The sequence below is a fragment of the Squalius cephalus genome, assembly GCF_949319135.1.
Source record: "Squalius cephalus genome assembly, chromosome: 16".
In the NCBI taxonomy this organism is placed as follows: Eukaryota; Metazoa; Chordata; class Actinopteri; order Cypriniformes; family Leuciscidae; genus Squalius; species Squalius cephalus.
In genome coordinates, this window is record NC_137137.1 from 30,512,317 (window position 1) to 30,538,804 (window position 26,488).

A 26,488-nucleotide genomic window follows, 5' to 3' on the forward strand; every position below is an offset into this window, starting at 1 on the left:
ATCACACTGTAACAATGACACCTTAAAATAAAGTGTAACCTTAAATTGTTTTTTTAATGTTGTTGGAAATGGCTAGGGAATGGCTAGCTGTCATGGCTAGGGAAAAAGAGGGCAACTTGGCATGTCAATTATGCAAATGGAGCATATTTCATGTTGCATTTTTATTGGCTAGTCAGTAGACGTAGGTCGTAGCAGCAAACACACTGTCAGAATATTATCGCAGGCCATCTTTGGTCACAAGACCATGACAATGGCCGTCTTTGAACCTCTCTCACTGTATGATGTATGACCGTTTTGGAGCCACGACCACAGAAATCGCCATGATTGGTCATCTTTGATCTCGGACAGCCCAAAATCACACAGTTTACATTAGAGAATATACAGAAAGAAGCTTCTTCAGCCATGTTACTTGAACTCACAGAGACGCCATTATGTGTCCTACAGACAGAAGACTGTGAGTCACTATCAGAGACCTGAGACTGCTGCATCTTTCACAGATGGTCTATAGCGCCATCTACTGTTCACATTCATCATGACAACCTGTCATTTTATATTTACTGACATTTTATCATCAAGACAGTTATAAAAACAAGTAGAGGTCATCGCCTTTGACAATTGAAACCATCTGTTTAGATCTTGTGTGACAGTGTATTCGTAGCTTTAAATCTGAGCAAATCTGTAACAAATTTTGTTTCTTGGACACCAATGTCTTGATTAAGATGTGGCATTACAAAATGCTAGTGCTTCTACTAATAATATTTAAAAGGCGTAATTGAACAGGCCATGCTTACTTTAAAACTGCTCCGTGTACTTTTACACCCTTTTTCCATTTTTAACATGGTTGAGAAAAGTAAAAAAGAACGGTTGTAATGTTGAATCCTAGAACAGAATTTAGAACTGTAGAGAATAAAATATTGAGATCTTTTAAGAATTGTGTGAATGACTTTGAGCACCTTTATTAATTATTAAAAAACACACAAATTAATATCTAAAATATTAAATTAGAAATGTCTCTCCTGCACTTTTGAATCATAGCCATGTCTCATGAACCAGAGAGGTAACTTTATTTAAAAACGAACAATCACAACACGTTTCAACATGTTAATCAGTTGTTCCCCTCTTTCTCTTTTAAAGGTCAATCCGTTTCCGCTCCCAAGGCATCCGATACTGCCGCATATCCAAGAGAAATGTGCTCACTATACTGACTCCAAAAGAGCCCAGCGACGAGGTGGAATAATTAAACAAAAAAACATGCTAGATACCAAAACACCCTAAATTTAACATTTACACTCTTAAAAATAAAGGTTCTTTAATAGCATCTATGAAGAACCTTTAACATCTATGGAACATTCTCATTCTGCACAAAAGTTTCTTTATAGTAGAAAAAAAGGTTCTTTAGATTACTAAAAAGTTCTTCACACAAAGAAAAAAAATAGAACTTTCACTGAAAGGGTCTTTGAGAAATCAAAAATGGTTTATTTATGACATTGCTGCAGAAACACCATTTTGGAACCTTTATTTTTAATATATATATAAAAACAAGTTGTATATTATTTCTCTAAATTTCTATAAAATACAATATACTATTTGTCAGTGTTTTATTAAAATTAAAATTAAAATTTCTATTAAAGAAGAACCACATCTTCCATATTTCATTTCTGGTTTAAAAATAGAAAAATTAATGGACACAAAAAGTACACGGACCAAAATAGCATTGTCCTTTCAATTTGGATGAAAAAGCTTATGAAGTGATTAAGAGACCAGAGTAAACAGATCTGAATCTAGACAAACTACATAATTGCAGTTGTGTTATTTCTAGGGTTGCAATATTCCAGGGAATTAACGGGAATAAACTGGAAATTAGCCTATAACAGGAAACTTAAAGGAATAGTTCACTTCAAAATGAAAATTCTGCCATCATTTACTCACCCTTAAGTTGTTTCAAACCTGTATGATGTTCTGCACAAAAGAAAATATTTTGAAGAATGTTGGTAACCAGACAGGTTACCAACCAACCTATTTTTTTCCTACTATGGAATTCAATGTGGTCAATCAACTGTTTGGTTACCGACATTTTTCAAAATATCGTCCTTTGTGTCCACCAGAAGAAAGAAATTCATACAGGTTTGAAACAACTTGAGGGTGAGTAAATGATGACAGAATTTTCATTTTTAAGTGAACTATTCCTTTAAATGTAGCTAAAAAAAAAAGAAAAGAAACATCTTGCAGCATAATCTTGGTTTAAACAAATAAATCAGGCCCTGGTCGCTCTGGAATCAGAGGATTTTTTTATTACTTTTGTGGGTTTTTTATATTTCCAAAAAGCCTCAGCTTAACTTCCCATGAAAACAACTTTTCCACCCCTTTGCAAAATGTAATAGATTTGGTGACTTTAACTGTTATTCTAAAATGTAGAAACGTCAAAAGAATGAGTAGATACGGTCAAACTTGTTTCTCGTATTTTCTCTGGTATTAGGGACACCGAGTGATTTTGGACAGGCTACGAGTATAATCATTTCCACTTCCACTTCAAAGATGTTTTGACTTGCGGGTTGCAAAAAGGCTTACAGCATTCTTCTAGTACAAAATAACTGGTGAAAAGATTACTCATATCATTCATATCAGTAAATACTAGGGGTGTAACGGTACACAAAAATCACGGTTCGGTACGTACCTCGGTTTTAAAGTCACGGTTCGGTTTATTTTCGGTACAGTAAGGGAAAGAAATGCAAACATTAAACTGCAGGTTGTTTATTACTATAAACTTTTTTTAACAAGTTGTTTACACTTTTTTAAACACTTTTTAATAAAATATAATAAAATAGATATAAAATAAAAAAAAGAATAAGAAATAAAATACTGCTGCAAAGTTCTCCACTAAATAAAACACTCTCAGTCTCAAACCAATATCACATAATAAAATATAATGAAAAATATAAATAAATAACTATGATTACAGTGCAGGAACAGAAAATAGCCCTATATTAAAATAACATTAAACAAATATATTAATGTATTATTATTTTTCAATAATCAATCAACAATCAATTTACGATTTTTTTTCCACTTTTTTAATAATTATCAAAATAAAATATAGTCCAAAGCTATAGTACAAAGCTATTATTACCAGAGCATGTGATCAGAGCAGGTCATTTTACCATTGTTGCCAGCATGACTATACCAGCTCAGCAAACAGAAATCTAAGTTACTACTGAGAAATTTCACCTTATTTGAGCGGACTTTGCTTTTCCAGTGCGTGATCGGTACATGATTGGAGTGTTTGGGCCGTTAACGACAGAGCAGAACGCGCAGCGCAAACACGGACTCGAACATTGAGCAGAGAGCGCAGCAGGCCGACACACACACACACACACGCGCGCGCGCGCACGCCACGGAACGGAGAGTTAAGCCTCTGTTATACTTTCCGCGACCGCGATGGCGCGAGGGTCCGCAAGGGTCCGCGTGACGTAAAAAACGTCATCGGGGGTGCGCGCGGAGGCTCGTTGCGGACTGGCGCGTGCCTCCCATTTTTTGTGACCGCGCGGACCAAGGGCGCGCGTTCATTAGGTTAAAACCGCGAAAGAGATGGAAATAACATGGACGCAGAATTTGAAAAAACGGAAAACGCGTGCATTCTAGAAATAGAACCAATGCCTATTTTTCACGCAAGCCTGTTGGAAGTGTTTCCAGGCAAAATAGAATAGGAAAAGATGTTTATATGTCATTTTGACACGAATACATATTAATAAATGTCATTTTTATGTTTGAAAGTGTCTAGGTTTTGACATAAATGCAAATATAAACTATAAATATTTAAAATATCGATTATACTGGCCAGACCGATCTACTGCGCATGCGTTTAACGCGTTTACCGAGCGGACCTCAGCAGAAAGTATAAATACAAGTAGTCCGCGTCCGAGCTGTGCGCAGCTGTCGTGTACGCGTCCAAACTGGAGTATAACAGAGGCTTGAGGCGGCGCACACGACGCGGAAAAGCTTTTTTTCGGCCTGCAGTCTATTTCATTGTTACAGTGACGACGGTTAAAACACGGGTAAAACCAGAGAATGTCTAATAGGAAAAAACATTAGATCAGCTGCAGGGCGGGATTTGCGCTGAACGCGGAGACTTCCGCCACTTAATATGTTCATGTGGAAACACGAAAATGTACCTATGTTCCGCACACAAAATATTGCATTCAGTCATTCGGTACACACGTGCACCGAACCGAAAGCCCTGTACCGAAACGGTTCGGTACGAATACACGTACCGTTACACCCCTAGTAAATACACAGCTATTTATGTGTGAAAAAACTAAAAAAATATTAACCTTGGGTTATGAAACCCAGCCAGTCTGAATTACAGTGTCAAATGAATCCAGTGAGAATGGCTACCACGGGTTAAAGCATGGCATCTCAGAAGGCTGAATTTTATCACAAACGGAGCTGTTGTTCATTCCAGCTGAGAACCGCCCTGCCAAGACCTCGTCATATCAATAGATAGTTTAATCTCACCCACACAGAAAGCCAAGAACCTTGATGTCAGACTGACCAACATTTATTTGCACCCCAAATATGAACCACAGTTAAAACTGATCATGTGTTAGTCATTTAAATTTTTCTTGTCATGTTTTTTTATTTTATTTCCTCAGCATTCACACGGGGTTACAGTGTTTTATATTTTGAACGTTTCTTGTCTCTTTGTTTAGTATTCCCACACCCTGTGAGAAATGAATTTCCGTGGCGATTACAAGATAACGGCAAAAACAATAAGAGCAAGGCCAGAAACATACTTTACTCAAGTACACAAATCACAGCGTTTTGAAGTTGGTTACATATTTTGCAATGCATCAATGCGTAAATCCATTATTGGTCATTTATTTCCTTTGTGCACTTTTGTTCTTTATCTGGTGTTGTTTTTATCTGATATTCCTAGTCATTTTCAGAAGAACTAATTTTCTACCAGCAATCTCAGAAATATTTAGAAGTTTTAAAAAATAAAAGGTTATGTCAAGGTAAAGTTTGTGTGTAAAACTAACCAGCCCTCACCTTGTATTTGCCCTGGTCACAGCCACACAGGGTGCTCTCCATGGTGTAACTGCGCTGCACCCCGATCTCTCTCCAGACCACCACACGCGCCGTGGCTTCTTTAGAGCGTTCAACTACAAAACTGCAGCTGGACAGGCTGAACGCTGGAGCCATCTGAGACAGCAGCTTAGGCAGAGTCTAAAACATAAGACAAGTGGCTTTTACATTCAGCTTATTTACATGACAAAATCAACACTGATAAAGAGTCAACTTTTTAAGACTAATGTTTATGCTGCCTTTAAAGAGGAACTATTCTGCCTTTTTACATGTTCAACATTCAATAGTGTGTAATGTTGCTGTTTGAGCATGAAAAGGGTCTGCAAATTTCCAAAGCACATAATCACTCCAAAAGGATTTATTCTCTATATCAGTGTTTCCCAACCCTGTTCCTGGAGGCACACCAACACTACACATTATCAAACACACCTGATTCAACCCATCAGCTCAATAGCAGAGATTCCAAGACCAGAAATATATGGGTCAGATAAGATAAGACATCCAAAATGTGCAGTGTTGATGTGCCTCCAGGAACAGGGTTGGGAAACACTGCGCTATATCAGTGTCACTGTTTCTGAACTCCCTGAAACGCCTCCATTGTAGTCTTGAGTTTTCTTCCGGGAACGAACACCTCACAATATTCCGCATATAAATCATTCCCGCCCAAGACAAACAGAAAATGAATTGGGAGAGGCCTGGTTGATTGGCGTTAGTAGTGTGTTGTCGCCATGTTGACGTCCAATAGACACTGTTTTTTCAACCCCGAAACTAATGCGTTATGGTAAGGGGTGTGACATACCGCGTCATACCATACTGTGGTCAAAGAGGTTTACCAATCATAACACACTGGTCCAGCCGTACAATTGGAGCGCACTGCGATTTTTTGGAAGAAGGGGCTTCATAGAGACAGGAATGAAACGTTATGGATATACTGGGAAGAGAGGAGCTGCAACAATGTCAAATATGGGGGGGGAGGGGAGTGTTCTAGAGCCCCAATACAATATCAAGACTTTGTAAAAGGGCATAACAGGTCATAAACCTATGAAAAAAAAAGGGCATAAATATTGTAAAAAATTACAACTCTGTCATTTACTCACCCTCATGTCATTTCAAAATCATATCTTTCTTCTGTAAAAAGAAGATTGTTCAGTTGTTTTTGTCCATATTATGAATGTTAATGGAACCCAAAACGTTTAAGCTCCAAAGATGACACGAAGGTGTAGCATGAATTTAATACATTCAAAAACATCTGAAACATTTATCAAATATCTTCTTTTGTGTTGTGCACAAGCATTTTCAATTTTCGGGTCACAAATTCCTTTAATGTGTAAATGTGGGCATTACATGTGAATAACCCAATTTTACCATTTTTTTTCCATAAATGGTCTGAATGGACAGAGGGAGCTGTGTGTTGTGAATGTCAGATTATATCTGTATATATATAATAATACATCAAACTTGCCAAAAAGATGGCATTAAAAGATTAGTATATAAAGTGTGCAGATGTGTTACCCTGTATCCAAGGTCCTCTTGTAGGTCAACAGTGCTGGTGTTGACATTGGTCTGCCACACCGTCTCCTTAATACTACAGCCGTACATGAAAACGTTCTTCTTCCGTGAATGGCCGTGATAGTCGCAGAACACCTGAACGCACACAGTTAACAGACAAACACACACTGCTGGTGTCATTAAACCGTTTAAACCGAGTTCTCTCATCTTCAGCATGATGCTCTCTCACCAGTGGAGTTCTTCCTGTGGCTCTGAGGTACTGCAGGAGACTCTTGGAGTGGTAGATGGTGGGATGAAGCTCGGTGTTGGGGTTCTGCCACTGTCTGTTCAGATCCTCCCCACTCAGAGAACAACGATGACTGCAACGTGAGCATAAAGAAGATTGAAATATGCGATTACAGATAAGGTTCATGAAGAAGTATTGCAGTTTCTAATATTGGTAACACTGCGTGATAACTTTCATTAAGAGTGTTAACAAACAGTATCATAATATCTGCATCATTTTTAAAATGCAGTATATTTTCCTGCCCATATCATACATGTATTACATTTTTTTAAATAATATAATAATAAAAATCCTTGGTTTGTGCTGTACTTATGATGAAGGAACATTATCAACATCTTCTGTTCATTTGCAGAACCAGTGTGGCAAGCGGAGGTGATTCTGTTGTTTGCTGACATACTTTCCGTTGATGACCCCGTCAGGGTTGAGCATGGGGATGATTTTGAAGATGTAGCTCTCTCGTAGACTTTGGGCTTGAGGACTGCAGCTCATGAGAAACTCCAGAGTGCCCTTCATCACCCAACTAGAGTTAGTCTCTCCTGGATGAACCCGCGCAGACAGAAACACCACTGGACGGCTTCCTACAAACACACACATTACAGCATTGCTGAGCGAGTCACACTCATTCACCGAGACATTATGGACTGTGTGCATGAGAGAATGTGTGGAAGAGAGCCTGAGTGAGTTCATGCACAGGGAGTGCTGCTAAGGTGCATGTAACAGCGCATGAGTGCATGTAAGCAACTTTCAAGAATGCATGCATAAGAAAGTGCATGTGAGAGTGTTAATGAAAGAGCGTGCATGAGAGGGTTTATGTGAAAGTGCATGAGAGGTGGAAATGACAATCGAACTAGGATCCATGTGAATGAGAGAGCATGACGGCATGTATGTAAGAGAGCCAAAAAAGGTGAATGTGAGAGCGCTTGGTAGCATGTTAAGTGTGAGCAAAGTGCATGACAGTGTTCGTGACACTCGTGTGTTGTAGGACGTAAGCGGGAGTGCATACCAGAGTGTACGTATATTAGAAAGTGTATTTGAGCATGTGCATGTGAAAGCGTTCATGAGAGTGAGTGCATGTATGTGAGTGTGCATAAGGAAGCATGTAAATGTTTATGAGAGTGAGTGCATGTGAGCATGCATAAGAACACGTGACAGCGTTCACGAGAGCATATGTGAGCATCCATGTGAGTGTTCATCAGAGAGAGTGCATGTTGAGCATGCATGAGGACACATGTGAGTGTGTTCATGAGTCAATGCATGTGTGTGCATGAGGATGCATGTGAAATACTTCATTAGACTGAGTGCATGTGGTTGCATATGAATGCATATAAGAGTGTGCATAAGAGTGAATGCATATGAGCATGTGCATGTGATCATGTTCATTAGAGAGAGTGCATGTGAGGTTGCATGAGAATGCATATGAGTGTTCATGAGAGTGAATGGATGTGAGCGTGCATAAGTACGCATGTGAGTGTGTTCATAAGAGATGAGGAATCATATGAGAGAGTTCATTAGAGCGTATGTGAGCGTGCATGAGGACATGTGAGAGATGCATGAGGATGCATGTGGGATTGTTCATTAGAGAGTACATGTGTGCATGCATGAGGTTGCATGTGTGAGTGAGAGTGAGAAGTGAGAAACTCTTTTTTCATGAAAGTGAGAGCTAAAGAGCGTGTATGCAAGAGTGTGTAAGAATGCATGTGAGTGTTTTTATGAGCGTGAGAGAGAGTTTATGTGATTCGTGAGAGTGAGTGCATTTAAGAGTACACGCTGTTTCTTACCCACTAAACCAGGGGTTCAGTTCCATCCTTACTCCAACACAAAATACCTGTAGTTTTAAAATAAGCCTGAAGGACTTGAGTTGCTGGATCAGGTGCGTCAAATTAGGGTTGAAGCTAAACTCTACACGGCTGTGGCCTTCCAGGAACTGAGTTTGGCACCCCTGCACTAAACTGATTGCTATGGCTGTATGTTTATCAGTGATGTTCCTGTGTGTGTGTGTTACATACTGAACTGGCTGATATGTTCATTGCTGGAGGATTCTGGCATGGCTGTGATGGTGAGCAGGGGACAGCTGTTTCCTCCCAGCGTTTCACACAGATCCTCCTGTCTGTAGTAGATCTGAGGAGTACTCAAAGCACTCAACTTCTGCAGATGCATCTAAACAAATGAGGAACAAAATCAAACTGAATCCTACTATATATCATGCAAGACTAGGATGATGGTAAAGTCAAGGTATATTGAAAATATCATGCCATAGGGCCAGATTTACTAAACAGGGGAAATTAGTGTGAGAGTGAGCAATTCCAAAACAGCGCAAATGGTAGTGTAAAGTTCTGCGCATGATCTACTGACCTACGCAAATTAAAGAACACGGACGCAGCCGGATCATTTCCACAATGACCAACTCAATCTACCAGTTGGTGTCTGGTTTAAGACGTGCTTTTTTGGGACGGTAAATAATGGCGCAAACACCGGTAAATTGACGACCGCAACCCTTAGTAAATCACCTTGCATGGTTCATTTAAATACTCCCCTCCCATAAATTTTGCGCATGAAAGGGAAACTCCTACAAATGCATATGCAGTAAGGTCAGCCACAAAAATAACCCTGTCCATGCCTTTCGGCGCTAATTTTTCACTGCGTGTCTTTAGTAAATCCTGACAGTAGTTTTCTAATGCCAAAAGAGGGTTTGCGCTGGCGCAAGCTGTTAGTAAATCTGGCCCCATATGTCCCCTGACGGTATCCATTTTCTGGTCAATTTGTCACCTTTATTTCTGAAGTTTGCATGCTTACAGGGCTAATATTGCCACATTAAAAAAGTTGGAACATGCACACTAAAAGTGGGACATGCACACTAAACCACTAGTCCACAGCGCCAACAGTAATGCTGAATGTTAAGGTAAAGGACAAGCAGTCAGTCTGTTGAAACGACAAGAGCGCGCAAGTGGTTTTTTCTTAATATCAAGTTCTCCTGTTGTTCAGTTTACTATTTGACTCAAGGTAAGGCTATTTTCGACTCTCTGCTTATTTTTATTTTATGTTGTATTTTATTTATACGCGTTCCTACTTTAAATAACAGCCGCGTCTGAAAAGAATTGCAGTTTGAATTTTATTACACTTAAGTACAGCGCTGTCCAACAGCTAGTTTCGATTCCGCCCATTTACAATACAACTGTAACCAGCAAAGTACATAATTTTAGTACATATAGAAGTATGTGAGTTGAGGAATACTATTTAAACTAATGTGCTTCTTGATAAGACACATTCAGGCATTACTGTGCATCAACTGTTGCATCAATTAAAGGAGGGTACATTTGTATAGTACCTTCAGCATCGAGTAGGTGTATGGATAATGATAGGCAAAGTAGCAAACATCATCTTTGTGCTGAAAGGTCACAGTGAAGGTCATGGTGAAGTATGATTTGCCCTTTTGCCCTCCGGCTGCAATGGAGCTTCGTGAGAAATGGTTCCTAGATGATAAGATTAGAGGTCAATGCATGACAACCCACAAATCAAAGTACTTTTACAGGCTGTAATACAATGCTATACAACATAAAAGGATGGTACTGACTTGTAGTAGCAGATGTCTGATCCTGTTCTGACCCACTGGGGCCTGCCGTTGATGGCATCCTGTACAGAGTACATGAGCACCTGCATACCTGTCACATCATGGGAAAAACCAGCAGGCAAAATCAGACAAAAACCTGACAGTCACACTCTGACTTTAAAGATGGCTAGAGATGGGTTGACTAAGTGCATTTAAGTAGCTGAATACTATAAAACATCCAAACATACTCTGCATAGCACAATGACATTCTAGCTCTAGCACAATTCATAACACGAAATACTTTTAGCACTGGGTTACTTAATAATCCAGTTTAATGGCACAGACATTTGAACGAAACCATCGCCATTCACATCTGTGTTTGTGTACTAGAGTAGAGTACTCCAGAATGTTTCTGGACTAATGCTTGAAATGACCCACCATAATTGAATTGGCTGTTAGACTTCTCACAGTTGATTATATTGAATCGATAACGAACTCCAGGACGCATATTGCCCACCTCGAAATAGAACCACTGGTGATAGTGATTACTATTTATGTCAGAGTTCAAGATCAAGTCATACTCAAACCTGCCGATAGAAAAAGGCAATACACAGAACAGAAAAATAAGAAACAGCTTCTTCATTTTATGAAAAGCACATTGATAAAACAACAACAACAAAAAAGCTTATTCTGCACATACTTTCTGACTTGCATTGCTTTCCGTAGGTTTCCAGACTCAAATTTAGAGTTGAACTTGAGAGACTCCCCATTGTCAATAACTGGACAACTGAAAAGACAAATACATTTACATTGATGATTCACATATTTTGAATAACTAAAAAAAACAAAAAACAAAGACAGTCTGGGTGTGTATAAAACAATAAATGTGGTCATATCTGTGATATTCCATAAACCTGAGCAATTAGTTAATTAACCAATGTTGGCCGATATATACCAGAGGATAAAATAAATCGGTGTTATACTATGGGGCTGATGAATGCTTGAATCTGATTGATGTACAAATGTTCGAAGGTGTGCAATTATTTTCAGGGAAACGTATCAAGACCACTTTCATTAAAATAGGCAAAATAATCAAAAGCTATTAGGACTTTTTGAAATTTCATTACAAGTTTTGACCAGAAAGAGTATGAGTATCATTAGGGCATGGAGCCAATGACCCATACTTAGTTTCATAACGATAGGCTAATGCATTTGTAAATTACAGCATTTTAATTTAAAGTTTAAAATGGCTGATATGGGAAAATTGGATTCCATTTGACACTGTATGCAGTACCGATTCTAACAAGACCACTTTTATGATTTTTAGGCAATCCGTTCAGAAGTTAAACAAAAAAAATATTAATTTTTGAATATCTCCCGACCAGTAGGTGGCGCTTTCCTGAAATGCTGCATCTAGCTTCAGGTCATGCTTGTGATGACATGTACCAAGATTAATTTCAATAGAGTGGTACAGGTATGAGATCCCTTGGTAGGGCAAATCGCAGAAGCGAGTTAGCATTTTAGCACTCCCGATTCCATCATCCCGAAATCAATGGGTTTTTTGAATAGGGTTTTGGTTGAATGGCTGAAATAAGGTCTGTGGTGAACAAGCTCAAGACACTTTCACATTTTATTCTACAACATAAAATACATCAGTATTACCTCACTCGTGATCTTGAAAAATGCGGTTGCTAACAAGTGGCTAAATGGGACTACAGAGGCTGTCGAGGACATTACACGTCATCACGCTGAACAGGTAAACTCAGTCCGCTTTTACAGCATCATTATGCTTAAAATTGTGCTCTTATAAACTAGTCTAACTGAAACGTTCTGGGAAAATGTTTTTAGATAAAAACTGAAAGAGTTGTCAGAAGCTTAGTGATGGTGACGTTGAAGTTGTGGGACCGTGGTGTACTGTAGTTCGTTTATAGCCTACTTTTAGCTTTTTACTTCTGGCGACTACGTTTAGGCTTCAAAATTAATAAAATTTGTGTTGATCTGTGATAATTATCTTGACGGTCAAAACTTGAAAGTATCATAAACTTTTGCTGATCACAGAGCTTTTTTTTAGCGATAATCCAAAAGCCTACGGGAAAAAGCCTTTTGTCGAGGGAACCAGCGTGATGCTAACTGCCGGTTGGCCTACAAAGTGACGTCATATCTGCACCACTCAAAAAACAAAAGCAGTGCAGATATATAGCCTCACATCCAATTTGGCATGCTCTTCATTTATGCAATATTCGAGAACAGCTGGGTTCATCAAAATGCTTTTAATATCTTTTTTACAGCATGGTCTGAAGATGATGTGAGCCATTTTTTGGAGGAAATCATTTGAATGGTCTGAAGATGATGTGAGCCATTTTTTGGAGGAAATCATTTGAATGGTCTAAGACGAGTTTGAAAAAGTTTTTCAGAAAATCGAATCGTCTTGAGCCAAGGAATCAGAGGAAAAAAGTTTTCTATCCTTATGGTTCATAAGTTATTAACATAAACGTAAGTGAAGATTTGGACAGTTGGAGGCACTATTGAGTTAGAGGCTCAAAAATAGCTGTGGTTAATGATGAGAATGTGCTCTATCTGTGCTCCAAATTTCATCATTTTCCCACAAGCAGTTTTATCGGCTGCCGTTGACTCGAGCAGAAGAAAAGGGAATAAGAAGAAGAAGAAGAAACACACTAAAGATTATTATTATTAGGGTGCTTGGCCATTTTTTAATATAATTAATTTTAAATAATAATTTTATATAATGTATTTTGTTGATGATCAAAATGTTGTATTTAAGAATTCATTTAAGACAAAAATTCCTGAATTTGTTTAGCTCATCATGGTGTAGGATTTGAGGGTGAATCAAACACAAATGAATCTTCCAGATGATTCGTTCAAACACAATTCCACACAAAAACCTCGACTCCACACTCCAGACCCCAAATCAGCAATCTAGGACCATAAATAAAGTGGGCTCCAGCCAGTCTGAGCTAACTAAAGAACCCCCCAAGTACTTTATGGCCATGCAAGCTTGTAAAGATTAGCCTAGCTAAAGGAAGAATGTGTCAACATTAGGCAGTTTTTAAAAGACGGATAACGGTAAGATAACGTTAGAGGTTGTTTGATCCCAAGACAGATATGTAAAGCAACCTTTCTTCTTCTTAAGGACCTCTGAACCACCCCAGGGTTGAAATCTCTTAAAACTACAGAGACTGAGACTTTTACAGGATTAAAATGCATCAGATCATTCCACATGCTAAATGAACTTATAATCAAACATCGTTCAACTGAATAATTCTATATCATGTCTATATAAGTCATCCAATTGTTATAACTATTGGATGGTTAATTGAAAGTCATATTCTTATAATAGGAATCATGTCTAAACTGTACTCTCTGCTAGAGCTGGAAAGTAAAGAGACCACAGACCACAGATAAAGGTAATTTATGATGAGAGGAGGAGAAACGTCCTCCTACGAAATAAAGACATTGTCTAATTGGTCAGAACTCCAGGAGGCTGGACAAACTTTTGAGTTTAAAATCTTAGGACACGAACAAAGATTTAGAGTAGACATACAGACGACGATTCAGACCAGACATGTAGACGAGTAGGCAAAAGACTGCAGATGAAGATCAGAAGAACATGGGTTAAACATTTTCTTTCAAGCCATCTAATACTCTCGTCTCACTTTTCTTTCTCTTACTTAGTTTATTTTCTTTTCCGTTGAGAGTCTCGGTTCTAAGTTAAGTTTTGCTGTACAGTTTAGGTCAACAATTCCACCGCAAAACTGCTGATCTATGTTACCGCGCTAATAAATTGTGTTTTCACTATAGTTTGGATATTAATATCCGCTGCAGAGCTGATAGTTACGAGTGAACGCTGAATGAGTCATTTGTTCGGCCATAAAATAAGTGATTCTTTCAAAATTCCATATAAATTAATAAATAATTCCCTTTGAGCTAAATTGATCAATTTCCCTTACAATACCAAAACAGTTTACTTCTGTTTCAGACACTCCTCTAAAAATTGCACACTGACCTCTGATTGTCCAAGTCATATACAACTTTATCGATGATGTCACTGGGGTGAATGAGCCTCTCAATATCCTGGAAGATCTTCATTCTGTTGAAAAAAATTATGTCTTAACTGAATGGTTCATTCAAAAATGTAAATTCTGTCATCATTTACTTACACTTGTAACTTTTTGTTTCTACCGTGGAGCACAAAATGAGACGTTTTGAATAACGTTCTTTTCCACACAAAACATTCAGCGAGTTAAAGGGATACTTCACCGATTAGCATTAAGCTTTCTATCAGTAGAAACCCAGTAGTATTTTCAAATGACCGTGCTTCCCTCCCTCATGTCCCCCTGAGACGAGAGATTTCTGTATTGTGTGTCTGGAAAAAACCTGAGATGACGCAAAAATCGTAATTTAGCGTCATCTGAGGCTTTTTTGGCCAGAGGCGAGAGACTACAGCCTACAGACTACAGTAGGAGCTCGTTCCGCATGTTTTCAACCCGCCCATAGAGGGTGCGATCTCACGATAAAACGGCGTCTTTTCAGTTTCGAGTCAACTAGTAGCCTTAGTTGTATCATTTCTTCCGATACTGCCATCTGTAACCGGTAGGCGTGGCTTGGGCGTGACCTCGTAGGGCAGCGAAGCAAGTGTATTCTGGGAGTTGTTGTCTTTCATCCACATGAGCCAAAAATACATTTTCTGGCTTTTCTCAGTCTAGAAGGCACCAACTTCTAAAATAATTTCACATTTCGACTACATAAATGACCCAATTTAAAGGGGGGGTGAAATGCTCATTTTCACTCAATCTCCTGTTAATCTTGAGTACCTATAGAGTAATATTGCATCCTTCATATCTCCAAAAAGTATTTTGTTTTATTAAATTTTTAACATAAAGATAGGCTGTACCGAGTCTTTCCGGAAAAAAACGAGCGGCTGGGGGCGGGCCGTGTGGGCGAAGCTTAGCTGTGCTAACGCGCCAAGCTAGTGACAACACACAGAGACATTTGTTCAACAAACAGTTTTACTCACCGTCCGGTTCCAACGCACGACCGCGAATCTTTATCATTGTGACTGCTCGATCCTTAAGCATTAGACGATCTGCAAATCCGTCGATCTGGGCTTTGTTTATAAAACAATCATCGTCGAAATGCAGGGAACAAACAGTCTAACAGTTACACAACTCCGTTTATGCTCAGGAAAACAAACTGCCACGGGTTCCTTAACGCTGGGTTCTTTGGGAATCTGTGCAGGGTTGTCTTGCCCTGGCAACCAAAAACACACTTCTTTGGTGACATTGACTTCCCAAAAGCCGGGCAGGGCGCTTTGATGGCGAACTGCTTTCACTGTCTTGCTCTGGTCTACGAGTGCGCGCGCGGCCGCGATCTTACCGGAGAAGTGCCCTTAGGACCCATATAAGGAAATTCCGCCCTATCTTACGTAAGACAGAGCCATACTCGAAAAAAACTTTCCGAAACTTGTGACAAACCGGAAGGAGTATTTTTGGAACAAAAATACTCCTTCAAACGTACAACTTAGTTTTTGAAACTTTGTCCATGTTTAGCATGGGAATCCAACTCTTTACCAGTGTAAAAAACTCAGTATGCATGAAATAGCATTTCACCCCCCCTTTAAATAAACATTCATCTTTCCAGCAGTGAAATATCCCTTAAGTTGATAACTTAAATTTTCGGTTTGATCATCACATAAAACTTTCGTATGTCTTCAGAAGATTTGGAATATAGTCCACAAGACACTTTAATCATGCTTTTATGGTGTTTTTGGAGCTTGCTTGACAGTCCCTGGCTTTTGCTGTATGGAAAAGAGCAGCGTGAACGTTCGGCTGAACATCTCCTTTTGTGCTCCACTCCAACGGGTTTGGAATATCTTAACAGAATTACATAGAAATTTGAGGTTTTGTTTACCCTTTCAAGTACTATATTTCACAGCAAAAAAAGTAAAACATTTGTTCAGTACCTTTGCACACCATAAACCCTCTCTAGAATGGGCTCGCGGAGGTTGAGTGCCACATGCCCAAAGTAATCTGGGTATGCCACCTCTGTGTAGGCAGGCACTGAGCGTGTACTCTTCACCATCTCCAGGTAGAGGTCAGGGTCATGCAGTGGCAGCAGTGCCGCTGTATCTGGAACTTCGAGATCCGCTTGTTCCCCGCCCTCCTCCTGAGACCCATCCACAGAGCCTCCATTCACGCCACCATCTAGAACCAGACGACCCAAACTATAGACCAGATCGCAGTCCGATTTGCCGTCTGGGTTTTTTGATATAGAGATGCTGTCCAGCTCCAGAGATGATCTATCTGAGTTGGGCAGCAGAACGTCTCCCTGCGGAGAACATCTGTTTTGAGGCCCCAAGGATGTCGGCGTGGTGGGAATGATAATGGGACCATGATGAAGCTCTAGATTGACGCTTGATAAAGGAATTAAAGATCTGGGGCTTTCAAAGTCATTTTCCTGAGAACAAAACAGAAACAGTGATCTCGTTTGGAGTGTTTGTTTTGAAATCTGGTGAGTTTTCTCCATTAGTTTGGTTTGTTTAGGCATAAATTAACATGACATTCATTTCGCACCAAAACAATCGCTTTGAGATCGCCTGAACGACGTGGTCTCGGCCCCATTGAAAACGAATGAAAATGAAACAAAAGCGGTTTGGTCGAGGTGAGAAATTAATCCAACACAACGGACCAACAAACCAAGTGACATCATAATTCATAACAAGAAATGTGCAATATAATAAACAGCAGTGTCTGATTCTGTGAGTGAGCACATTATCGCAGTTAAAAAACAAAAAAGCGCCTCTACATCTTAAATTGTTTTGTAATTGCTCTTCACCATGCATTGCAAGAATGCTGTCCTGACGAAGCCTTGATTCCCGCTCTAACTGCATTCAGTTTTATATATATTTTTTATCAGTTAGAGCAGGAATGTCTCTCCCTGTTCTAGCTTGTACTATCTTGAATGATGACTGAAATTCTTTATTATTATTTGTTTATTGAACACTTCTCATGTTTATTGCCTTCTAAAGATGAATCACGGAGCGAACTTGCCAGTCCATCTTGATGAATGATGCAGAGGAAACATCTTTGAAATATTGCCTTGTGAAAGCGAACCGAACCAAGAAGAAAATGCTATATTGTAACAATTTAAGTCCCCATTTCAAAACAAATCTACAGGTCCGAAAAGCACTGACAGACTTGAGTTTCATTTTAAGAAGTTAATGCAACAAAAAATAATAATTGTGCTATGGATAAATAAAAAGCAAAGCTCCCTTAGATGAGCAAAATTAACTTAAGTTCTTAAAACCATTTAGGGCAAGTATTTTTGTGTCTGCTTTTTGTAATCAGATTAATTTTTAATTTATATGCATTTTTATTGACCTTTCACCAGTTAATCAGAAATGTCCTCACCTCAAAATTCTCTGTGAATTCCCGACAGAAATGCTCGTAGACTCTGAGCTCATCAAACGGACGCATGTTGATCTGTCTGGGCCGCAGTTTGTTGATATCGGTCTCTATGTCATCATTCTGTAGTGCATAACAAACCTGATCAACATCAATATTCCAGAACTTTGATCACTCATTTACAAATATTCTGAACCCCCATTTAGGACAAAGAGTAGAGACAAGTATTCATTGGATAGAATTACGTTAACATGATGATATGTAAATATTAGATGAAAACCTTAAACTTAAATGAAAATTAGAAATGTTGCCTGGGCAACTATCTCAAATAAATACTGTAAATTCAAGTAAAAAAATACCTAAAACTTAAACTGAAATAATACTAAATAAAAAAGCTCATAACAAAGTTACTAAAATGTAAAATAAAATTGCTTTAATTACTTTAAATGATACCAAAAAGTAATTTATTATTATTATTCATTTATTATTTATAAATTATTGAATAATTGTAATTTATAAATAAATAAATAATTCACAAAGTGATTTGATAAGGGTGAATCTCAAAAGAAATTTAAATTAATTAACAAAAATTTAAAAACATAATAATAAAAGCTAATTCAGAATATTAATAAATACTACAACAGTATATAAATAATACTAAAATAACACTAATCTCATTCGATATTGTTAAACTATTTGTAATGTATCTGTGAACCACACAAAAAAAGCTTGGATCATGTTCACCTAAAAATTTGAATAATAATAAAAAGAAAATCTCAACAAAAAAAAAAAATATATATATATTATTTCATTATAATAATAATCAGAATCAGGGTGAAAAAATTGCAAAATATAACAGGGGAAACGTAACATTTGACCCATATAAATATTAGATGGAATCACATTATAATTGCCATCAGTCACCCTGTTCTCTACATATTGGTATCAGCTATTAAAGGACCCATATCGTTTGATCACTAGAATCTCAGTGAAGTTTAATGAGACCACTGTTACCTGTGTTTTGAGACCGGTTTCATCCTCCTCATTTTCCGTGTCATTTTCTGTGTCGACCTCCGTAGCTTCATTCTCATCGCTCTCATCAACTACATCATCCACTAACACAGAAGACAGAGGGATCTCTTACCAATGATGCCACACCAAACAAACAACACTGACACTTTATGCAGTGCTATAAGCTAATATTAGATGGGGCAAGAAAAAGCATTTGCAACCAATTTTACTTCTGTAAGCTGACATATTTAGATTTTTTTTTTTTTTTAATGGACAGGACTTTTTTCTTTATCCATTGAGGATTAATAAATCATCCACAATAACAACAGTAAAGACAATAAATATAGTGCATCAGAATTATCATGCACCAAGACCAATAAAAACACCAGCCCTCTGACACCTGTGAGTGTGTTTTACCTCCTGGCGGCTGGTTGTACAGCTGCGCCACCGGTCCACCAGCTGGTACGTGTGGCAGCGGGTGGAGAAAGACACTTTTAATGGTAGGCAGTGGTAGGCGGTTCTTTGGAAAGCACTTCCTCATAATTAGGCTGGAGGTATTGACCAGTGGATCTAGTGTCCGGACGGGCAGGCACTCCTGAACACATCACAGTAATATATATGTATACTGTGGAAAAGCTGTTTGGCACATTTCAATGATATAAAAAGTAAAGTAAAAAACTTAATCTAAAACTTTCATACAGTGGATGCGTTATAAAGGATCCTCATCCCACCGGCGTCTATGAAGGCCTTCCTGCCAAGCTTAATGTTAGTGATGTTTTTGATGCATCCCAGGATGCTCTTGCGGATGACCACATGGCGGTGACGTGTGTCATTGCGATGCCAATCTTGGTAGATTGCAAGTAGTGTGGGAAGATATCCTCTGTCCACCGCCCGACGGGCATTCATTCCTAAAGAGCACACACACGAGAGATAATTTGTAATGTAGTGGAAGTGTGTGTGTGTAATGAATGCTTTTATTCAGCAATGATTGCATTAAGTTGGTCAAAAGTTACAGTAAAGTCATTTATAATGTTACAATTTTTTTAAGTTAAATAAATGCTGTACTTTTGAACTTCCTATTCATTAAAGAATCGTGAACATTTTATATCAGTTTCCACAAAAATATTAAGAAGCATAACAGCTTTCTGGAGTAATGATGCTGAAAATTCAGCTTTGCATCGCAGGAATAGATTTTAAAAATGTTAGAATTTAGTAAAACAGAAAACATCTTTTTTAAATTTGTAATATTTTTCACAACATTACTACATGTAAGTGATAATTCACAGCTAGCGGTGCATTCAAATATTTTACCATAGTCATTTAAATTGTCAGCATTGACAACTTAAAGGTGTCAATATTTGCAGTGCAATAATTGACTGATATTTGAATGAATGAATTATAGCATTTATTTTAATTAATTATCAAGAGAGAGCGAGAGAGAGAGAGAGAGAGAGAGATGCGTGTGTGAATTACCTGTATCTGTTCAGCATCTCTCTCTATTAACAACAAAGCTGTGAGTTTAATTACTTAAAAATTAGCAATGTTACTCCCTCGTTGCTGAGAAATATAACATGGTAGTGGAGATTTTTTTTAGTAAAAGTCGCAGGACAGCGTTGATAAGTTTCTGTGCTCCTGAACGTTTGTGTGTGTGCGCAGTGTGATCGCTGATTTTGTGTGCGAGTGACGTACGCTTGTGTGAGGCTTCAATGAAAACAGTGCATTAATATGGCACAGTGATTAAATTGACTTGTGCATTAAACGGTTTTATTGCTTCACCTTCCAGCCAATCAGAATCGAGTATTCAGATAGACCATGGTATATATATATAAAAATATGTATATATATATATATATAAAATAGTATTCATATATTATATTATATTAAATGCATAACTGTGGTGCAAAAAGGTTAACAATTTAAGTATAAATCAGGAGATAAATCTGTAATATTTTCATTCTTTGCTAATATTTCTAATATTCCTATTATTCTCATTACTGTAATGCGTAACTTCATCGTAGTAAAACAAACTACTACAATTTATAAATACGTCACAATTTAAATTATATAATTTTATAATTTACATTTATATAATGTTATTTTTACAGTAATGAAAATTAGATTTTTATTTATTGTGATAAAAATGTGCAAAACTATTATGGGAATAAAGTCATACACAAGTCATGTAATTTGGGTTTCTTTTTCTTTTTTTTGGTGTATAATGTTGATATTGTTCTTTTTTGTGAGAATCATCCAAGGAGGCATCTTACCAGACTTCAGTAATGCTGCCAGTGTGTCCAAGGCCACCCTGAGATGGAAAAAACCAAATAAATGAATAAAAAAAAAATTCTATAAATCAATGATCAATATCATTCTTGTAACAATTAGACAAAACGTCTTGGTTACTATTGTAACCTCTGTTATGTGTTGATATACCAACACTAGGGGTTGCTCTTGGGAGCCCCAAAAACACCTCTGACGTATTCAGAAAAGTTTAATGGCATTGGCGACTGAAATTTGCATGTCCAGCCACTCCCCGGGCATCCGGGTATAAAAAAGGGCCGGCGTGCTTGCCTGGTGTTGTATGGCCAAAGAAAAATGCTCTCCTCGCATCCCTCCATTGGGAGTGAGAATTGTCCACAATCCTAAGGCGAGCAGATCAGCGGCCTCTCCTCTCCTGGGTCATCCATCTCTGGTTCGCTTTGAAGCCTTCCGAAGGGTTCTTAGTAGCCTGTTGACGGGTGGGCAGTGCTTTTTCTGCATCCCTCATCTCCATCAGGTTAAGCCATAGGTGCCACTCCTGGACCATTAGTGTTGACATCGCCCGACACAGAGCCATAGCCATAGCCCAGAATTATAGCTCGCCCAGAATTATAGCTCGCAAGGCGTAGTCAGTCACCGATTGCAGTTCTTGCATCATCTCTGTATCGGGACCCCACTTGTGCAGATCTCTCAACACTTTGGCTTGGTAGACTTGCAGGATCGGCATAACATGCAGGGCGGAGGCGGCCTGGCCAGCGTTGTTGTAAGTCCTCGAGAGACAAGGTAAACTTAGGGTGGTGAAGACAGAGGAGCTGGTGTACTGTGCTCTAGCAGAAAAATGTGCTTTCCACAATTTCACCAGCTCTTCATGCACCTCCAGGAAGGAAGGAACTGGGGCAGTTTACGCTCAGACTCCAAGAATCCATCGTCCAGCCACGAGCGCTTGGAAGCCACTCCAGCCTAATGCTTGCTGCGGCCCGGGAAAGCACGGCCGCCAACTCAGCATCTGCCTCAGACCGAGTCGTCACTCGTCACACCCGAGGGTGGAGGCTCAGGTGAGTCTTCAGCTTCTAAAGGTGCAAGCCCACCCTCTAATGCTGCAATTGATAATTCATATTCCTCGCCAGCCCCGAATGAGAAATTAAGCTCACACTGGGGTGAGCCGCCAAACTCATCCAGAAACTCATCTGGAGGACATGAGTGTGCAGAGGAATGGGAGTCCCATGGGAATTGCAGAGGATTCGTACCCAGAGGTAGAAGGACCAAGACGGGAAACTCTTGGTGACTCTTGGTCTCTTGAAAAAGAACGAGAGCCGCAAGTGCAGCGTGCCCATGGCCATTTCCTCACAGTGAGGACAGAACCATTCAGGACAGTAAGCATTGCCATCTGAGGGAGACGTAAATCTACTGCTCCCAGAAGGACATGGACAAAAAGGCATGCTTGAATGATGCGCTCAAGGGGAACTCTCTCCACTTATCTGTGTGTGCGAGGAGAGAGAGAGACCACTGATTGGCTCCGAAGAACAAAGCTGAATGAGTTAAGCAGCCCAGACCCCTCTTTTACACCAGGGGAGTGGCTGGACATGCAAATATCATTTGCCAATTCCATTGGCCTTTTTCTGAATACATCAGAGGTGTTTGGGGCTCCCAGGAGCAACCCCTAGAGTCGGCATTTCGACAAAACGTCGATGAGACCGACATATAGGGAATGTGCATTATATCTTTCTCAGATCAGGTGAAAATGAACACACTCTACATACTTTAGTAGAGTGGTGCTCTTTTTGCTAAAGGGTCCAATAATATCGAACATGATCTCCAAAGCGCCACTCCTTCCCAGCGACACTGCATTTACCACTACAAAAAAGACAGAAAATCTTGAGGTTCACTAATGTCCTACTGTAGTGATGCAAAATTTATCAGTGACCAAATCACATTTTTTCATATTAGCAAAGGGATTTCTTATTGTAAATTTACTACAGAGAACATCAAATGTAATGCGAGTGAACTTACAGTTGCTTGAGTAGACCCGAAGCACCTGCAGGCATGGCAACAACAGCTTGTAGTTGTGCAGATTATGTTTCACTAGATTCACAGTCACATTCAGAGCCCCGTTCAGACGCGCTTTAACACCAAACTTCTTGTCTGAATAAGGAAGTGATGTCACTGGAAATTGTTCATTTGTTCACTGCAATTTCTGACATCTTAATCAAACTTCAACAGATTCAAATAGATAAATAATAACTGTAGACTTAAAAGATGTTGTTTGGATTGTACCAAAATATTGTGTATTCTGATTTTAGGTTACTAGCAAAGCTAAAACAAGTGAATTTTTTGTCTTTTGTACCTTTCGGGCCAACCTTGACCAGTAGAGAATGAATGAGAATCATTAGCTCCTCATTGGCAGGAGGGTCTTTGCTGGAGCTCACTAGCAACTGCAGCAGAATCGCTGTTCCTCCCTTAGACACAAACACCCCGGTCCTACGCCCTCCACCTACCACAACAAGTACAGCAGAGTGAAACAAACATTATGCTATACCTGACACAGCCATTCTGTCCTTCAGATACACACTGTTTTGACTGAAGTCTCCTGATTACAGCTTTTCTTAGCTGATTCTAGACAGTGTACAAAGGGACTTTTATGGAAGTCTTAAGGTGATGATACACAGGGCAACTTTTTGAGCAATGTTGACCAGGTGAGACACAGGGCCCACGACCGATCTAAAGTATCCAGATAGAAATTTGTTGCACATTCTCAATGGGAAAGTGCCCAAGCATCATCCCTCAAAAATCTTGCCCCATGTATCATCACCTTTAGAGTGCCACTTAAAGTGCCACTATTATGCTATTTTACAGTTTTTCTCAGTCAAGTTTCTTGTATCATCCTTAAGATTTACAAACCAGTAAGTGCTTTTTCTCAAAACAATGAATACAGACAGCACCACACAATGGATTACCTGTAAAAAACTTGAAACTTGCTCAAAATCCTTAGTTCATCTCTCAAAAGTATTTATGTCAGTGAACATATCAGTGCCATCAAAATGAGAAGTCTCTGTGTCATTGTTCACAAACAAGATAGTCAAAATGCTTAGTCATGTTGTCAATATAACAGTGTCCTTTGTCTGTATTTTCAGATGTAAAATATGGCTACGATTTTGATGACAATGAAAATGCACAAGCGCTTGCTTCCCATTTTAAATATCAATCATGCTGATCACTTTCTTCATTCCATTCACTTTCGCTTTTATTCACGTGCACTGACTCGCTAGCTAAACTGAACAACCAATCAAAGCGATCTCTCTCACCCACAGCCTGATGCTGATTCAATCGGGTGGAACACACTGCAAAAACTAGCCCGACAGGCACTCACAGGCGGTCGACTGTCAGCTTGGTGGGTCACGACGCTTAGTTTAAATAATTTAAGTACTTCAACTTATTTAATTTCAGTTATTTGCCTAGGTAATATTTCTCACTTTTTTTAAGTTTCAAGATTTACATTATATTTTATTTGACATTTTTTAATAGTTTTAGGTAACAATAACAACACTGAAACTCACCCACAGTCAACAGTTCGTTCAAAATACCGAGGATGTTCAGATTGGTCTGCAAATCCCGTGTATTCTGTAAAGAATCAAGTAGATTAGCAGCTGAAAAGCACTTAAGCTAAAATAAAACAGATGTGATGATTTCATGGCAGCATAAAGTTGTCAGTTGTTCTGAGTGATGGTACCTCGAGAGATGATAGAATGACCTCCATCCCACCAGAGCCTTTAGACCCCACCTCCTTACGGGTCTTCTCTAAAACATGACAAAAACATTCTGTTAACATACAATTCATGATTCAACAGTTGTTCTTAAAAAAAAAAAAAGGAAGCTTGTTTCCACCAATGAATAAAACAATTTAAATAAAAAAGGTAATTGTGACTTTTTTTTTTTTTTTTTTTATGACGCATTTACATCTAGCAATTTTGACTTTTTCCTCAGAATTCCAAGATATAAAGTAGTAATTGCAATTCTGAGAAAAAAAAAAAAAGTCAGAATTGTGATAAAAAGTCACAACTATATATATATATATATATATATATATATATATATATATACAGTGCCCTCCACAATTATTGGCACCCCTGTTTAAGATGTGGTCGTGAACTTCTAAAAATTCTCCTTTTTTTTTAAAACAACATAGAACCCAAATGCAAAAAAAGAGTACATTACTTTGGTGGTAAAAAAAAAAAAAAATTCACACATTTAGAAAAAAAAAAAAAACCTTGCAATCATGTGTCCCACAATTATTGGCACCCCTGATGTTAATACTTTGCACAACCCCCTTTTGCCAACAAGACAGCACTTAATCTCCTCCTATAACATTTCACAAGATTGGAGAACACAGAGAGAGGGATCTTTGACCATTCTTCTTTGGACAATCTTTCTAGATGATCCAGTGTCCTGGGTCCTCTCTTATGCACTCTCCTCTTTAGCTCGCCCCACAGGTTTTCGATTGGGTTGAGGTCTGGGGACTGAGATGGCCATGGGAGGACCTTGAGTTTGTGAACCATTTTTGTGTAGATTTTGCCACATGTTTTGGATCATTATCCTGCTGAAAGACCCAATGACGACCCACCTTCAGCTTTCTGGCAGAGGCCATCAGGTTTTTATTTAAAATGTCCTGGTAGTTCAAAGCGTTCATAATGCCATGCACCCTAACAAGGTTCCCAGGGCCTTTGGAAGAGAAACAGGCCCACAGCATCACAGATCCTCCACCATACTTCACGGTGGGCATGAGGTGCTTTTCGGCATACTCATCTTTTGTTTTACGCCAGACCCACTTAGAGTGTTTGTTGCCAAAAAGCTCAATCTTAGTCTCATCTGACCAAAGCACACGATCCCAGTTGAAGTCCCAGTGCCGCTTAGCAAACTCCAGACGTTTACGTTTGTGAGTGTTAGTGAGAAAAGGCTTTTTCCTTGCATGCCTCCCAAACAGCTTGTTGGCATGTAGAGAGCGTCTGATGGTTGTTTTGGAGACTTTGTGACCCCAAGATGCCACTCTTTGATGCAATTCTGTGACAGTGAGCTTAGGACTTTTTTTTACTTCTCTTACCATCCTCCTCTCTGTGCGTTGTGGCAAGATAAACTTGGGACCTCTTATAGCCTTGTTTGTCACTGTTCCAGTTGTTTTAAACTTCTTAATGATTCCTCTGACTGTAGATACGCGCAAGTTAAGGCGAGTGGCTATTTTCTTGTAGCCATTGCCTGACTTATGAAGGTCGACACACATCTGCCTTACTTGAATGGTGTGTTCTCTTGTCTTTGCCATGTTGACAAATGGGTAAGAGAATTAGGCCTCTGTGTCACGTCATATTTATACCCCAGGGAAAC

The 26,488-nt window shown here is 38.9% G+C and overlaps 1 protein-coding gene across 4 annotated transcripts in view; it reads right to left on the reverse strand.

Annotated features, from left to right (window-relative positions):
• Positions 1-26,488, reverse strand: part of agtpbp1 (ATP/GTP binding carboxypeptidase 1) — a 47,270-nt gene that overhangs the window by 6,506 nt on the left and 14,276 nt on the right. For 3 of the 4 annotated variants that reach the window (XM_079896477.1, XM_079896476.1, XM_079896479.1), the window contains 21 exons: positions 24,843-24,910; positions 24,670-24,733; positions 23,460-23,606; positions 23,126-23,278; positions 22,876-22,969; positions 21,124-21,161; positions 19,556-19,764; positions 19,274-19,451; positions 18,860-18,960; positions 17,852-17,968; positions 16,405-16,898; positions 14,449-14,532; positions 11,125-11,211; positions 10,863-11,011; positions 10,449-10,536; positions 10,203-10,347; positions 8,884-9,034; positions 7,275-7,455; positions 6,821-6,950; positions 6,595-6,726; positions 5,047-5,223 (listed from right to left, as the gene is read on the reverse strand). In XM_079896477.1, coding sequence (XP_079752603.1) covers positions 5,047-5,223; positions 6,595-6,726; positions 6,821-6,950; positions 7,275-7,455; positions 8,884-9,034; positions 10,203-10,347; positions 10,449-10,536; positions 10,863-11,011; positions 11,125-11,211; positions 14,449-14,532; positions 16,405-16,898; positions 17,852-17,968; positions 18,860-18,960; positions 19,274-19,451; positions 19,556-19,764; positions 21,124-21,161; positions 22,876-22,969; positions 23,126-23,278; positions 23,460-23,606; positions 24,670-24,733; positions 24,843-24,910 — 2,987 coding nt within the window. The remainder of the gene's footprint in view (positions 1-5,046; positions 5,224-6,594; positions 6,727-6,820; positions 6,951-7,274; positions 7,456-8,883; positions 9,035-10,202; positions 10,348-10,448; positions 10,537-10,862; positions 11,012-11,124; positions 11,212-14,448; positions 14,533-16,404; positions 16,899-17,851; positions 17,969-18,859; positions 18,961-19,273; positions 19,452-19,555; positions 19,765-21,123; positions 21,162-22,875; positions 22,970-23,125; positions 23,279-23,459; positions 23,607-24,669; positions 24,734-24,842; positions 24,911-26,488) is intronic. The other variant, XM_079896478.1, reaches the window with a different exon arrangement.